This window comes from Miniopterus natalensis, chromosome 3 (genome assembly GCF_054644295.1).
Source record: "Miniopterus natalensis isolate mMinNat1 chromosome 3, mMinNat1.hap1, whole genome shotgun sequence".
Classification (NCBI taxonomy): domain Eukaryota; kingdom Metazoa; phylum Chordata; class Mammalia; order Chiroptera; family Miniopteridae; genus Miniopterus; species Miniopterus natalensis.
The window spans coordinates 10,335,875-10,353,167 of NC_142083.1; the positions used below are offsets into that span (position 1 = coordinate 10,335,875).

Here is a 17,293-nt window from a genome sequence, read left to right on the forward strand (position 1 = left end):
AGGCGGCCTGCAAGCCAGCAGAGAGCATCCCCATCACCTCCACACTTTCAGCCCTACTCTGACCTCCTCTCATCTCTCTCCAAGTGTCCTCCAGGCCCTGAACGGAAATTACCCCCAGTTCTCAGGTAGTCCAAGTTCTCACGCAGAAGGGAAAGAGTTATAGAACACCGCACACCATTAAGGTAGCACGGCTTTACATTTCCTTCAAGAGCACAGCCCCAGTGAGGCTCTCCGATGGCTGTGGACAGATCACTAGGAAATCCTGCCACTACCCCCAACTGCCCCCACGGCCCGAGGGCCTATGGGATTTCTACGGAAGAGGGCTCGGGCAGCCCCACCCTGGGGCGTCTAGAGACTGCTCCCGGCTTGCCTGGGTTCTCTGCCTTTAGGACAGCCACCCAGCCTGCTCTCTCACCTCCCTCCGATGTCACTGAACCACTGCCTTCCGAATGAGAACCTTCCTGATGTCCCCGCTTAACACTCCAACGCCTCCCCAGCGCCTTTATCCCCTGCTCCCTGCTTTATGTCTTTGTTCTGAATGGCACTGAACGCTTCCCAGTCTTCCCTTCCACTGCCCCCTTCTCTCTACACGGACATCCACAGTTACGCAGTTAACTGCTCCTTTCCCCACTAGAATATAAACTCAGTGACGACAGGGGATGTGGTGCCTTATTCCCAGAGTATCCCTAGTGCCTATGACTCTGCTGGCACATAGCAGGCGCTCCATACACACTTGAATTACTGGGTATGTCCATCACAGATGGCTGGGGGGCCCAGAGTTGCCACTGCCAGTCAACCCAATACGCTAGGAAACTCTTCAGTCCTGCATTTCCCAAACTACTTGACCAAGACTCCCCCGATGGACCACCTCAGCCTCAGCACTACTGACACTTTAGGCTATAAGGGTTGTCCCGTGCACTATAGGATGTTAAGCAACATCTCTGCCTCTGCCCACTGGATGTCCAGTTGGGACAATCAGAAATGTTTAGAGACATTGCTAAATATCTCTGGGGGCGGGGGGGAGGCAGAATCACCCCTGGTTGAGAATCACTGGCTTAGAGGAACAATTTCTTTTATATGATAAGTCCGGTCTCCAAATACCATTTGTTCCTTCTGAGTTAGTCTTCACTCTGTAACACTGACTGGGAACCCACTAATTATTAGAGAATCGTTATGTCTAGAAAATACCATATTTAAAAATCAGAGGTTTTAGGATCACAGTGAACTGCACAAAAAAAGCATGTGTAAAGTCCAAAGGTCAGATTCCTTTATTTGTGATATGAGCTGGACTGAGATTTTAAGGGTATGTGGAGTGGGGGTTGTCCTCTGGGGGTGGGACATGGAGAGGCAGGAACCCCTCCATCCCCTCCCACACAAATGAGGATGAGGGAGACTAGGACATGAGGGTAGTGAGACCCTTGGAAGTAGAAAGGCAAAGGTCTTCCCTTCCCCTTCTTCCTCTCACTGCATGAGTCGTCGCCTCCCCCCCCCCCCCCCCCCCCCCCCCCCCCCCCCCCGCTGTATGAGGCATTTTGTTGTGAGTTTAGCTACATTATGCGTTAAATAGGCTTTGGTGGGCTAGCCTGGCTCCCAACCATCACTTATACCAGTGTCTCTAAGGACAAGCACATTCTGCATTTTAAACAAATGCTTTACAGATGAACTTCTGGAACCCATCCTGATTGTAAGCAGCAGGCTGTTTGTCAAGTATGCATGTGTTGACTTTCGTCTGTGTCGTGGACAAAAGCTATTCTACATAAACAGCACCCACTGCAAAGGGGCACAGCTCCCCAAAGACAGGAAGGTAGGGAGATTTAAACAACCCAGCATAAAACAAACAACAGGCTTTCCCTGAACTCCAAGCGTTCTAGTCATGACACCTGGATGTATGTGCTGGGCTTCCAGAGAAAACAGACTCTTTCATTCCTTGGCCCTGTGATATATTTTCCCAACCTGGAGCACTGAAGTATTTTTCACTTGAAATGGTCTCAAAATTCGAATGATGCATCGTTCCCTGGACGATATCCGAAGTGAGATGCCTCTCCCTGTTAATGTTAAAAAAAATTCCCTTTCCGAATGCAAAAAATTTTCTGGAGAGAATATATTATGCTAGTGACAGCGTCTCACTGTAACGAGACAGTGCATACGTCTGGCCCCATTCGGCTGTGATCTGTCTGGAATATCAGGAAGCAATTTCCCCAGCGGCAAACAGCAGGGCAACCCAACTCAAGTGCATTACAGCAGAACTTGGCCAGGAGGTAAAAAGACCAGTGTAATTTCTAAGGAAAGAGTTGTGGCTGTTGCAGGTGGTTTAAGAACCTTACGATTGAAAGGAGTCTCAGAAGAATGGCTCGGCCACTCTAGCCAGGGGACACCTTCCCCCCAACGACCTCAGACAACAGCCATTTCTTCAATTCTTTAAGAGCACTGGAGGAAAGAGAAGAATTCACTAATGTGATAGAGGACTTATTGAAGGGACCGAGAACATCCTCTGGAAGTGCATGTGAAAAATTGAAAACCAATGAGGTCACAGCATACAAGGATATGGCTGACACAGAGCAAAACGTCAAAGTTTGAGAAATGTTGGTTTCAGATCATAATAGGCAAACATTTAGAAAAATAAAAGAATTAAATAACACTCAGCTAGATAAGAAGGTTTGAAGTATCTTCCTAAAAACCAGGAGCTTCAAAATGAACATATTTAAACAAAAGTACAAATTTATTTGGCACTTATTTACAACTTTAAATATATTTAGACAACATTACTGTTAGAAATCCTCATCTGTACTTCAAATTTTTATGACTGAACCACGAGTCCATCCACCTTGTTACATTCCCAGGAGAGATCAGAGTATTAAAAATTGGTTTATAATAACTATTCTTCTTATTAAATGAGTTATGAAATTATCCGAGTCTCCCCAGAGCAGCTTTGCATAGTGTTTTATGTAGAATCAAAAAATTTCTTTGCGTGTGTGTGTATCATATGAAATATTTTCATGGCCAGGCTATGCTGATCACTATATGTGTTTGGCCCTTCTGACCTCCTATACATGAGTTAATAGCAATTAAAGCATCATAAATCATACAATCATTTTTGGTTTTCCTTTATTCCAAATTAAAATATAAAATACACTTTCGGCTATAACTTGCAGTTACATTTTAAATGACCCATCCTCCAAAGTGCCTGAGTTTCAAGATAAATAGTACCTTTCATATCTTCACATGGTATCAAATTTGAGCAGGATTAGGGGTCTAATTAAAGGAAAGACCACCCAGAAATCAAAACAAAAGTGAAACCAGTGCCTGGAGACCCTAGGGGCAAGTGAGGGCTCTCAAGCTTACCCCTTATGAGGACCCTCTGCAGTGTGGTATTTCCACATCTCACCTCTCACTTGCCTAAGTCTCTCCTCTCTTATGAGAAAATATGTTTTACTGTGAATGTCAAGCGTGCAAAGGGATCAGAGAAAATTTAAGATACAGGAGTGTGACAGAAACTACATGTCATCCTTCAACCTGTTTCTACCACCTTTTATAGCAAAATCTTCATTTTTTTAAATTTACTTTTATTGATTTTTAGAGAGAGAGAGATTTGCTGTTCCATTTATTTATGCATTCACTGGTTGACTCTTGTATGTGCCCTGACTGGGGATCGAACCTGCAACCTTGGTGTATCTGGACGAGGCCCGAGTGAACTGAGCTACCCGGCCAGGGCAACCTTCTATATTTTAACTAGACCAAATGCCACCCAGAATTGCCAGCTGCCCATAAAGCTGGGTGTGGTCACAGATCAGGCTTCTGTCCAGTGGGATCTGTGTAGCTGCCTGGGGGCTATGTTTGCCTTTCTCCTCACTGCTGGGCTGCAGACTCAGGGGGAGCCATCGGGACCACGGTAACCACCTAGATGGTGGAGCAACAGGAGTGTGGAGCAGAGCTGCCCTACCAGTTAGGGACTTTCAAATGAGACAGAAAATTCTATCTTGTTTATGCCACCCTGTCGCATTGCATCAAATGTATATGCTGTCACTAAGACAGGGAGTCTGAAAGCTAATGCTTCAGGAAGCGTTGGTAACAAACAGAAGATGCTTTGGTCTTTAATCTTCTGCTAATACTTCTCTTTAATCCTATCTCACACGCTGGGGTGCTAAATAAAGGCGTTGCTCACTCTCCTTCCCCCAAAAAAGCCCACTATTTGTCTGGGAGGAGTGTTTTCTACAGAAACAGACAGAAACGCCAGTTCTTACATCTGTGGAGACAGGAGCAATCAGAGCAATGAAAGATGCTGAACAATAACGCAGGTCCAGTTCAGAGAGGGTAGGAGCCTGGAGCTGACTTTCCCAGCTGACACTACAGGCCTGTGATGCTATGTGAAGAACAGGCCGTTAAGAAACGGGGGAAAACTCCCTAAACCAAAAACATACGTCATGAGCTTCTGCAGGCCTTTGGGTTTTGTTTTTCTGATTTGTACAATGAGAGCTGTTGGCTCGGTGATTGTCAAACACTTTTTTGTGAAGATGTGAAACCTTTTTAAAAGCCGCATGTGTAAAAGAGAATGAAGGGGAGCTGGGTGGAGCAGCAATAATCATGGTAATACAGGAGCAGAAAGCAGTGGGCACTCCCTGTGTGCCGGGCTCCGCTCAGCAGCCCCCACGTGTCACCTCTCCTAAGCCTCAAAGGCCATCGGAAATGATCTGATTGCTGACAGTACAGTGCAACTATACCCACGGCCTAAAGATTGTTTGTAAAACATCCATAAAAATTCTCCTCTCACACTTCCAAGCATTTCATGTGGAAAGACAGTTGTTAAAAAAAAAAATAGATGCTAAAAACCCTTTGCTTCTACAACTTAAGTCCAGTCACAGGGTAAAAATAGAAAAATGTACCTATCTGACCATCCTATAGACTTTGTGACTAAAAAGACGAAAAAGGGTCAGTGTAAGATACTACAAAAGTAGGCTTTTTCAGAAATCTGCAGGGCATTATGGCTTATGGTAAAGGATTTTTGTAGCAGTTCTCAGCGGGGTTGGGATGAAAGATGACTGTATCTCACAATCCTGCAATACTTAAGGTGGGTTTACTGAAAAGACAACTCCTCTAAGAGCTGAGCCACTTAATTCATATCTTAACCGCCATAAAAAATGTTTTGGTTTAATGATGACCACTTAGGACACAATGACTAATTTCCTTGCCCTTCCCCTGGACTCTGGGATGCTGTCTTGAGAGGGAGGGATGGGGTGGGAGTCAGAGCCAACAGGAAGGACGTGGGCATGGGCAGTAAAAGCCATCACGTTTATCTTGTTGGCTGTGACAGAAAGTCTGAGCAGTGTCGTTCTAGATAACACAACAGACGTTTCCATGCACATTCTTTGCACACAGCTCCTTCCTTCTTTTGTTCTCGTGTTCTCTCTGCATGCTCTCAAGAAATCATGACAAGTCCGTGCCTCGTTCAGACAGAATTAAGACAATAAACCAAGGACCAAAGTGCTGACCTCGCTGCTGAAAATGTTGGGCTAGAGGGAAGTGATGGGCAGCTCTGAGACATTCTCTACTCGTAGGACGTGTAGACAATGTCCTGCGGCCACAAAGTACCAAGGATTCCACCAATTTCAATCCGAATGGGAAAAATGAACTTGCAGCTCCCAGTGACCGGCCCAGAGAAGCATCTAGGATGGGTCTGCAGTGTCCCCTCCAGTGTTGCTTCTTGGAGGGCAGTGTCACCTCGGTGGGCGGGAAGTGTGCACTGCGCTGTGGTGTCCAGGTATCACTGCCCAATGCTTCCCCAGGCTCTTAAAAGCTGAGTTAGGGCGGCCCTAGCTGGTCTGGCTCAGTGGTTAAGCATTGGTCCGTGACTGAAGGGTCCCAGGTTCGATTCCAGCCAGGGGCATGTACCTCGGTTGCAGGCTCGATCCCTGACCCTGGTCGCAGTATGGGGAGGCAACCAGTCAATGTGTCTCTCTCACATCAATATTTCTTTCTCTCTCCCTTCCACTCTCCCTGAAAGGCAATGGAAAAAATATCCTCTGGTGAGGATTAAAATGATAATAATAATAAAATAAAATAACTGAGTTAGGGCTCTGGTGGTAAATACAAACCCTACACACATGGTGTCATATGATCACCAAAAAAAACTCCCAAACAAACAAAAAACTATGCTTCTTAAGAGCTTTTAATAGAGGAAATAATACAGATAAAATATTTTTGAAAGGGGGGCAGGATGTAGTTTATTACATAATGTGATTTCAGCTATGTAAAAATGTGCCAGGAAAAATCTGGAAGGAAATATAGCGAAACAGTAAAATGTATTTCTTCTAGGTAGCAGTAGGAGCACTGGTTATCTTCTTTATAGTTTTTTGTATTTCCTGAATTTTCTAATATGAGCACAAATTAGAGAAACTTATTTTCCCCATAATAAAAAGACAGGCAAGAGGAGATGCTTGGCTATGATGCAAATAACCAGACTCCTATCTAAAATCTATTTCTTAACATCAAATGCAGCAAAACAAAACTGTATTGCAGCTCTGATTTATTCACTGTAAGCTGATCCTTTTAGGTCATGATTTTCTTGGAGGAAACCCTGTTTACTTAAGAGGACATACATCCTATCCAGGGTACTCTAGCTCTACATGTAGGACTTCAAAAGTGATCACAACGAACTTTAAAAACAGAACACCTGGGCTAGGGATTAAAGATGACTTAGGTTAGTACAACACGAATTAGCATTTCCCTCAAGGTGGTCACTTAAGGGAACCATTCATTCCATGTGACTGCCAATTCTCAAAATATTTTTGGAGCATTCTGTGGCACTGCTCAGGAAAATCATTCTGTTACTTCAATCACTCCCTGTTTTTGACCAAAAATGGTTTTCCCAGTGGCACCTCATTTACCTGACTTGACTTCAAGTGGCTCTTGGCCTGTCCTAAAAAAACAAATTTATTCAAAAAAGAAAAAAAAAGATCCCAAACCATTGAGAATATTTAAATAAAAAAATAAAATAAAAAGTGCCATAGACTTTTTGAAAACAATTCTGAACACAAGTTTTCCAACCATATATTCTTGTTAATACCTGAGCGACAGCCCCCCAGTAACTATTCTGAGGTGGCCAGAGTTTTGGGGGGCCAGGAAAAGGGATCCATCATGGATTAATGAAATGACTATAGAGTTAGACTGATTTCATATTCTAGTAAAAACTAACGAAAGCCTTATTAGAAGGCAAAGATTTTCAAGTTCAATAGAGAAACAGCCGTGCGCAGTTGCTTGGATTCTCTGGTGTGGCCAGCAGGGGCCGAACCGGCTGGAGACCAGAGGGGCTCTTTGCAGCAGAACAATGCTCACAGAAGAGAGGCCCCACTGCCTTTCCTCTCCATCGGCTTTGCTCACCGTTTGTCCACACTGGCTGCACACCAGAATCACCTGGGAGCTTTAAAAATAACACCAGTTGGCTGGCAACCTCCAGGCAATGAATGGCATCTGAATCTCAAAGGGTAGAGGCTGGGTATGGGGGGGGGAGGTACTGTTCATTCCCTCTTTTCCCTCCTTTCCTGCTCTCCTCCCACCCTCTCTACCTTCCTTCCAAGTTCCCAAGCGGTGTGGATGCACAAAAACACAGAGCTCATCTCAGTGGACAGATGAGCTTCCAGACAACTCATCCCATTTATCACCTCATCCCATGATTCATACAAACAGAAAGTAGGGAATACTGCTTGGTCCCTACATATAATTTTAGAAAATAATCTTTTTTAAATGGGGCATGAGAAACATGCAGTGTCTACTTGACTAACCACGTCTAAGGTGAAGACGCCTGTAACGGCACCAATGAGGAAAGCATGTCCTTCTTTTCCACAGTGAGCCCCCTCTGTGACACCCACTTTTGCGCTGGCCTGTTGACTTCAAAGGTAAGGACCACATACCGGCAGTGTCTTGGGCTGTCACATCCACGCCGTGAGTAACCATGACCCTGAGGCATTCCACGTGTCCTTTTGTAGCAGCAAGATGAAAACTGGAAAAGAGGGAAACAATCTCCTTAAGATCTCCACTTCTTAGAGTTCACCTCCGACAGCGTTTTTTGCCTCTACGTGTACACTTACTTTCTCCCACTTGAGCTCCATAGCCACCCAGTGAGTAGGTGTTATCAACCTCATTTTAATGACAAGGACCCTGAGGCTCCAAGTGGTCTGATAATTTGCTCACTGACACTTTGTACCAAGTAATGGAGCAGGAGCTTCCAATCCAAAGACCAGGCTTGGAAAAAAATTAGACTCAACTACACATCTGTCTCTTTACAAAACAATACTCAAGAGTCCCAACTAGATTCAATTCCTAATTAATACGTACTTTATCAACTCTTTTTCTGTTGCCTAGTGCTTTCAAGGAAGCCATTATTTTTAGGTAATATACTCTATAAAGAGAACTGGTCTAACCCAAACAATGGTCAAGGCTGCCGGTCAACATCAACGTGAAGTCTATTGCTGCGCTGTAGCTGAATAACAATCGCTGTGCACAACTTCTGCAATGTGTGCCAAGCTTCTTACCACCCACTTTTATAGAGTATCTCTTTTCATTCACGTAGCAGCCTTTGCAGGTGAGTCCTATACTATGTCCACAGATGGCAGGTATCTACAAGCAGGCTCAAACAGCATCCAATAAAGCTCCAGAACTCAATGCATTTGGGAGTACAAACCATGCTCAGAGTGTTTAGACTTGCCATTAAAGAAGAGGTAACACCCAAATGCCATACCAGTCCCGTCCCTGCAGGTCCCAAGGGCGAAGGGCATGCCTACAGGCAGAAGGAAAGCACAATTCCACTGAGCACTGAGGCCCAGACGCTGAGGAGGCCAAAACCCCTGGGGAGGTCACCACCACGGCGGCCTTCCCTCTCCTCAGCCTCGTTCGTATGGGGAGAGGTCAGTGAACCTTCCAGTTGCCCACCTGCCTCAGTTCTGTTTTAGGGAGTTGCCTCCTCAGGATATTTGCCATGCAGCACCTCAGTGTCTGCAGCTGTGAATTAAAGCCCAGGTACTATTATTTCACCGGACAGAACTCTCACTGAGGCTCAGGGTCACACCCAGCTAGCAAGGCCGAGAGGTGAACCAATTCAAACCCAAGTCAGCTTGATCCCACACGTCTGCTCAGGAGATCTGGGCTGAGTGAAGGTGGAGAGATCAGCAAATGAGGATACTTCGGTTCTGGTTGCAAACCAACCATACGTTAGGAATGTACCTTTGGGAAGTCAGCTTAGCCTCTCTGAGCCTAAATGTCCTGCACGGTAAAGTGTGAGGATTGAATCTGATGGTAAGGGATGCTTCCTGCCGCTCTAACAGTCTATTATTTTAGCCTGCCTGCTTCTGATCACACCAACTATTTCAGCATTTGGGCAGCCATTAAGGTGTAGTGTTTCTTTACAGTCAAAATCCAGTTTATGGATGATTTCACATAACAGGGAAACTTTTCTCATATGGAAAGACTTGGAAATGTAGTGACTTATTTAAATGGAATTCCTGATTAAATACAGCCTAATCAAAAGAACCTCCCTAAAGGGCAGTACAATTATACCTCTGTTTTTCATCACTGTTGGCGTAACACAATTTTACAACAAGTTTGCCTTTAGGCAGAGAATTGTTTAACTGGTGTTGGTGAAAGGTTTCTAAAACTTCCCCAGCCTTAGCAACAGTTTACATTACATAATTTAATTGCTCTTGAGGACATGGAGTCACCAGTAAGAGTCTCAATTACTGATCTCTGTTTTCAAAGCTATTCATCTACATGCCCCAGATTATTAAACCCTAATATTCACGAATGTTCATCTTCTTTTCTTAATGTCCATGTGTTTGCTCCTGAGCTGTTCACTCTGGTATCTCCTATGACCAAGGGAGAAACCAAAACTATCTGGACAAGGGGGCCGCCATACCCTGTGTTATAAGCGAGTACCGGGATTAGTGATTAGCGTGCACACACAAACGCACATGTAGACAGATACACAGGGTGGGGCAAAAGGAGGTTTACAGTTGTGAGAACCTGAAACACAGTTTATTCTTGTATTATTATTTATTAATTATGGTATTATCTGCCATACAAACAACTATAAACCTACTTTTGTCCTACTCTGTATAACTTTTGATTGAAGCATAACATATGCAAAGGAAACCACGTATCATAACTGTGTAGCCTGTTAATTTTCACAAATGGAGCATGCCCATTTTACTTTCACACTAACGAAGAAGCAGGCATGGTGGGAGACCCAGATGCCCTCCTCGTACCTCCTGCTAGCACCCAGAACCTCTCCACGCGTCCCTCTGGTTACTGCCCCCCAACATAATATTTATGTTTCTGAGTCTGGGACCTCTCAGATGACCTCTGGATTGCAGACTATATTTACAGGGGTTAAAACTGCAGGCACGTGGCAATGAAGCGCTTTGTGCGCTATCTCTGTGTGTTGACAATGCAGTCTGACATGGTTTCCGGGGCTGATTTGGGAGTAGAAGGGTTTCAGGATCATTATCCAGGTCAGTGATGATTACAAGGCAGGAGAAGGGACATGTTAGGAAGCTGGACTCAATAGCCAATCTTGCAATAAAGACTCTTTCTTAGTGCTTTTTAAAATGAAACCTTTGTTATCAACATAAGTTGACCATGTTGGCTTGATGGCTGGAACACATTTTCTTGAGGGATCAGTTACTTAAGGTTTCACTGTATATGCTTGAATAAGTTATGTGTATTTGTCGGGGGAGGGGACTTAGTTTTGTCCTGCCTCTCTCGTTAGAATTTGGATCAGGAAGCAACTTTTCCCTCTATTCTGGGAACTCTCCAACCTCTGCAGAATACTGTCCTGCGGGAAAAACAAAACGATGATAGTCTTTTCCAAATTCCTAATTTTCTCACATATTTCACCTAAAACTTCAGCAGTCACTACTCTTACAGATAAAATGAACCAAATACTAACAAATATAATTAGAAATTGCTCCTTAAGGACAGATCATTGTGCTTATAATTTTACATTGCTTAATCAAATATACTTTTAGCTAATAAAATCATTTTCATTGATGTGATTCAATTAAATGTATCATTCTTTCAAGGTGTTTTTCAAATAAGACTCTAACTTCCAGGTGTTTGTTGTGTTCTTATGTCACATAAAAGCTGCTGTTCTATTTTCTAAACCACATGAGCATGCAGTGAGGCTATGCATAAAAAGCAGGAAAGGGAAGAGCTGGTCATTTCAGCCAGAAGTTGGATTTGTTTTTCCAGACGGGGGGGAGGGAACTCCACGATGTATCATCACTTCTTCCCTCTAAGTCCGAACTTCCAGAAACGGGAGCGCGGTCAAGAAACAAGGCGCGTGTTTACGTTTGCTCCTCTGTCTGCCCCTCAGGTTGCTCCTGGGGAATCCTCACCCCTGCTGCGCTGTCCGTCTGTCCCTCCAGATCTGCCCTCGGCCTCTGCCCCCGGGTCTGTGGCCCAGGAGGCAGGCCTCTCATGGACTGCACCCAATGGGATGCCTCGCCCTTTGGTTTCTGGTTGGGTCTGACCGATGGGAGACACTTTCGAGAGGCAGAAGGATGAGAGAAGAGGTCCAGGCATCGTCGCCTCCACTCCCTCCCCACCAGGCCACACTTTGGCAGTGGCTGCCATCCGCCACGAAGCCCACGTTCTGTGGCCCAGCTCTCCCTCGGTTTTGGTAGCTGCTACGGCTCCTCCTGCCTTCAGGTGGGAATAGATTCTCACTGCTCCTTTCCCGGGGCTGCTTTCCTGACCTTGCTGGTTGAATCCTACCACAACTTTATAAAGAGTGCCTTTCTTCGCTCTCATTCATTATCCTCTCTGAGGGTGCGACCTGTTTCTGCTAGGACCTTGAATGACACCAATGTTGGGTATTTTGTGTGTGACCATCCACAGAAAAAAACTGTTAGGTCTCTGTGGCTATTATTTGATTAAATATTTATAAAGGCAAAGTGAGGCTTTAAAAAAATGTCTCAAGCCCACATATAATAGAGTTGATTATTGAAGGTGTTTGGGTACCTTGGCTACAATGTTTTGATGGCAGAATGTGCCGTATCACTTTAATTACATGGAATATGATAAGTGACTTCAAAAACGTTTTTTCATATAGTCTTAGGCCAAAATAGCACATACAAGTGCACACAGCTGTACAAGCTACAACTGTGTTCTAAAACCCAGAGACTCTTTGTAAGTGCTACGGGCACATCCCATGGGATAACGGGGGTTCTTCAGTAATGAATTAGACCAGAAGGGCGACGTAAAATCTTCTACACCATACACTATGTTCTATACTCTACCTACCTACCTACCTACCTGTACCCACACACAGCTCTATAAAACACATCCTATGTGTACGACTCCACACTATACGCCACAAGAAAAACCCTGCAGGCAAGGCTTAAAGGGAGACAATATAAAATAAGGAAGAATAACTATCAGGACAGAACCTCTGCAGTGGGACGTAGTCCCATTTGTTTATTTTTGCTTCTGCTTCCCTCGCCTGAGGACATATATCAGAAAAAAATAGTTACAAGAAATGTCTGAGATTTTTGTTGCCTATATTTTCTTAGCTTCGTCTTGTTTTTATGAAAGGTGTGAAAATGCAGAAGAAATAAGGCACACGTGAGACAATAAAATGACTGTCCGCAACTTCCTAAAACCCATTTCCTTGTATTGGGATAGCACGTGTACGTTCAATCGAGGGACGTTACCCTTGAACAGCGAAGGGGGAAAATTACACTGTTGGGTTTTGTGTACCTTTAACTAGGATATCCAGTCATTTTAACATTTTTAACTTAGAGTTATACTATAATATATTCAGAAAATCTGGTCTTTATTCCTAATATCCAAGATTTTGAAAAATTAAAACTTCCAACATTACAGCTTAGAGGAGGGACAAGCATGTCAGATGGGAAAGTCTAACAAGAAGCGTGATATCGGGGAAGTAATGCGCATAATCTTTAAGGGCTCCGCCTAACTGGGTTTGTCACTTATAAATGTGTGATCTTGGGCAAAAGCTCTCTGTATCTCGCTTTCCTCAGCTATAAAATGGGCTGTGAGGAATGAATGAGTTCTATGTAAAAGCTCTGACCACAATATGTCAAGCAAGTAGTAAACACTCAGTAAAAATGACACCAATTATCTTAGCCTCACCAACACAAGGCAAGGCAGAGTCTGGGACACGCTGGACTTTGTCTCGATGTTCAGAGGACGGGCTAGCAGAAGTTGATTCAGAACTACCACTGCTTGAGAAAGGAAGGAAGAGAGGAAAGAGGGAGGGAGGGAGGGAGGGAGGGAAAGAGAATAAAAGCTATGTGCTTTTCCATTAAATGTAAACTCGGGAACAACGTTATAGACAGTTGCAGACAAGAAAAAAACCATCCACGCCTTGTCTAAAGCCCACGCTCCAGCTGCCCACATCTTGGCACCTCTCATGGAAGTGATAATCCCCAAAGCAGGGTTTGGCAGCAGCGAGTCATCAGTGTTTAGCCTCCGAAGGTGAGCAAAAAGCAAAGCCAACTTTTAATAAGATACTCAAGGGGAAAGCTGGGCTTTGTCGGGTGGAAAAACAAGGTTACTCAGTGGCAGGGCCTGGATTTGCAGATGACAGCGAGTAGGTTTCCTTTCGTGTACAGTGACTGATAAATGTAGGCATCCTCAGTGGTGGCAGTACAGGTGACTGATGGGCTAGGGCCACCCCGTCTGGATCTGGGGGGTTACCCCAGGCTTAGGGAGCAGATGGTGTCTCAGGTCAGCAACAACTAATCAAGAGCATGGGGGGGTAGCTCTAACGGCCTGTGTCCTGGATAACTGGTGAAAGAACGCACCTCTATATAGAGTGCAGATTGCGGGAAGGTAGGGGAGGCAAAGCAGGAGCTTGATGAACGTTCCCCGTCCTAAAACAAAGACACCATTCTTGACAATGTTAATTCTAGGGTATTGAAACTAACACAAGTATGAGACAGTTTCAATATTTCTATAGTTGCATATTTTTATAAGTACTGCTATGGCTAAATATATTCACTCACTCATATATTTACTCAGAGACTGGGGTATTGATGTGCCAGACACTGTTCTAAACACTGAGAAACGTGGATAAAACACAGTTCCTGCCCTCACGGGTCTCAGCTTTTAGTAAGAGGATGGGAGATAAGCCCGTGTGGTTCGCAACTGGGAGTGAGTTTGCTGCCCTCCTCCCAAATATTTGGCAATGTCTGGAGATATTTTTGATTATTCAAGGGGTGAGGGTGGTGGCATTCTCCTGGCGTCGAATGTGTAGAGGCCGGAGATGCTGCCAAACACCCTACCACGCACAGAACAGCTCCCCACAACAATCATCTGTCTAGTCCAAAATGTCAGTGGTGCCAAGATGAGACATTGACATTCTGATTATCCATTAAAAACAAATGTATAGTGCTGAAATACAGTTTTATTAAAACAAATTAAACAAAGGCTGAAGAAACAGGAACAGATTCTAATCTTTTTATTGATAAAATTTGCATACCATGAAATTCATCAGTTAAAAATGTACAATTCGCCCGGCCAGGCGTGACTCAGCAGTCGAGCATCAACCTAGGATCCAGGAGATCGAGGTTTGATTCCCAGTAAGGGCACATGCCTGGGTTGCGGACTTGATCCCCAGTTGGGGCCATCCCATCAATGACAACTCTCTCATCATTGATGTTTCTATCTCTCTCTCTCGCCCTCTCTCTTCCTCTCTCTGAAATCAATAAAGATATATATTTTTTCAAATGTACAATTCAGTTATTTTTAGTATATTCACAAAGTTGTACAACCAGGAGCACTGTCTAGTCCCAGAACATTTTCATCATCACCATAAAACAGAAAACCTGTATCCATAAGCAGTCCCCTTCTACTCCCATGTCACCCGAGCCCCTGGCAATTACTAATCTACTTTCTGTCTCTGTGGATTTGCCTGTTTTGGACATTTCATAAAGATGGCATCATACAATACATGGTTTAGCTTCTTTCCTTTGGCATGTTTTCAAGGTTCATCCTTGTTGTAACATGTATCAGTACTTCATGCTTTCCTTAAAATATTTTCTTGTATGGATATACCATGTTTTGTTTATCCATTCATTAGTTAAGGTCATTTGGGTTGTTAATACTTTTTGGTTATTATGAATAATTCTGCTAAAACATTCATGTACAAGTGTTTCTGTGTTTTCAATTCCAGTGGGCATATACCTAGGAGCAGAATTGCCAAGTCATACAGTAACCATGTTTAACTCCAAGGAATTGCTGAACGAGTTTCTAAAGCCACTGCACTATTTTACATCCCAGCAACAATGTAGGAGGGCTCCGATTTCTCCACATTGCAGCAAAGACTAGCTATTGTCTTACACTTTAATTTAAGAGATGAGAATTTTAATTACAACCTAAATTTTCCAGAAGGGAAATGTTTGAGTCTTTCTTAATGAACCCTTTGAGGTTATCTCGGTCAATTATCGGCTGAAATTTCCCCTTAGAAAAAACAAAGGAGTGAATGGGAAACAAACTGAGAACATCTCTGGCTTTGTCTCTATGTGGGCTTTTACTTATTTAAAAGTGTGGCCTTTCCTTCTAAAGACAAGAAATGTCATTTGAGAGTCTATACAGCCCTATGCCTCATGAGAGATTTTGTTGGCTTGTTTATCTCTGCATTTAGACAGGTCAAGAATTCAGTGGAGGAGGGAGGGGCATAAACACCTTTTATCCACCTCTAAGCCCAGGCCCAGAGACGGGGACGCTTGGTCATCACCAGGGATATGGCAGGATGGCTCTCCAGATTCTACTGTAGTTCAAGTGACAGCTCTCCAATAGCTTAAGTTTTGCTACTCAAAGAGTGGTCCATGCACCAGGAGCTTGTTAGAAAGCAGGCTCTCAGTCCCCACCCAACACTGACAGAATCAAAGCTGCATTTTAAGATGCACATGGACATGAACTTTGAGAAGCACCGCTCTTCCTGGATGGCCAGTTAAGAACCTGGAGCTATCGTTCTTACCAAGGCACCATTGTTTCAAAGTTCTTTTGAAAACATAATCCCCTTAGCCTTAAAACAATCTGGTGGATGTGTTCCACAAAAAAGGAATCTACGCTATTTTAAGTTTCATTGTAATAGGGAATGTTTAGCTTTGCTTATAAAGCTCCGCTGGGCCCTTCAACAGAGATGTAACTAAAAGGCACAAATAGAGCAGCCTGGAGATTTACATAATACTACTTTGATCCCTTTGCTGCTTATTGATGGTTGGAATTTCTCTGCTTTTGTCACTTGGAAAGTTCCCAAGGTTTCTGTGCTTAAGAGTTTTGTGGCTCCCAAATCCACCTGCCCCCCCCCCCCAAGAGAAGGTCAACCCGCTGATGTTCACAATAGTCTGAGACAGCAGCTGGGTGGCAGTGTGAAGGGCAGTGGGAGAGCCAGCAAAGGGAGGGTGAGTGGACTACGAGGCCTGGGTACCGGGGCTGGGTTTGCTGCCTTGTTGCTATGTCATTGTAGCTGAGGTACTTAACTTCAGTTCCCTCACCCCAAAACCACATTCAAGGAAATTAAATAACATTATCAATAATAATAGCAGCATATCTATCAGAACATAATACACTAGTTATTCTTGAACTCATTACAACCCCAGGAAACCTCCAGGAGGGTCACTATTATCATTCCCATTTTACAGAGGAAGAAACTGAGGCACAGAGAAGTTCACCAACCTGTCCGAAGTCCCAGAACTAACAAGCAGGGAGCCTGGATTCTAACCTGGGCAACCTGCCTGCAGAGTTGGCCCTTCACCACCATGCTGAGCAACTGCAGTGCGTGTTAAATCACTCTGCGGACTGGGGAACGCTGTATAATATAACTTACTGGCTGGGCTGCTCTTTAAAAAACAAAGTTTAAACTGGAAAAATGAAAGTCTTTGGCCAAAAAGCAAACATTGGCTTCTCACTGGGGCAGATGAGGTGGCCAGTGCTCTCAAATGGGCAGGAATGTAATCGGAGCGCTGAAGCAAACACAGCCTGCAACAGAGGCTTCATTTCCTACCAAACCATTCAGCGCGTTGTGCAAACCTTCCCGAAATAAACACTGTGGGACAAGGCTGGGATGTTTCTCAAGGCTCTTAACCCGAAGGGGACTTGAACTGTTGCTATTCAAAAGCCCATGAGTGGCAGCCTGAAAGTTCCTTCTATCTCTCAGAGCAATAACAAACAATTCTTCTGGTTTCAGATTGCCAGCTGAAACAGGGTTGGAGGAAATACAAACTCACAAGGCTACTTTGAAAAGACTGATTTTTTAGGCACATTCATTCACAGAAAT

General features: G+C 44.1%; 1 protein-coding gene across 6 annotated transcripts in view; it reads right to left on the minus strand.

Annotated features, from left to right (window-relative positions):
* RAI14 (retinoic acid induced 14) overlaps positions 1–17,293 on the minus strand; it is a 124,938-nt gene that overhangs the window by 23,987 nt on the left and 83,658 nt on the right. For all 6 annotated transcript variants that reach the window (XM_087815312.1, XM_087815310.1, XM_016224431.2 and 3 more), the window contains one exon: positions 7,905–7,993. In XM_087815312.1, the coding sequence (XP_087671438.1) occupies positions 7,905–7,993 (89 nt within the window). The remainder of the gene's footprint in view (positions 1–7,904; positions 7,994–17,293) is intronic.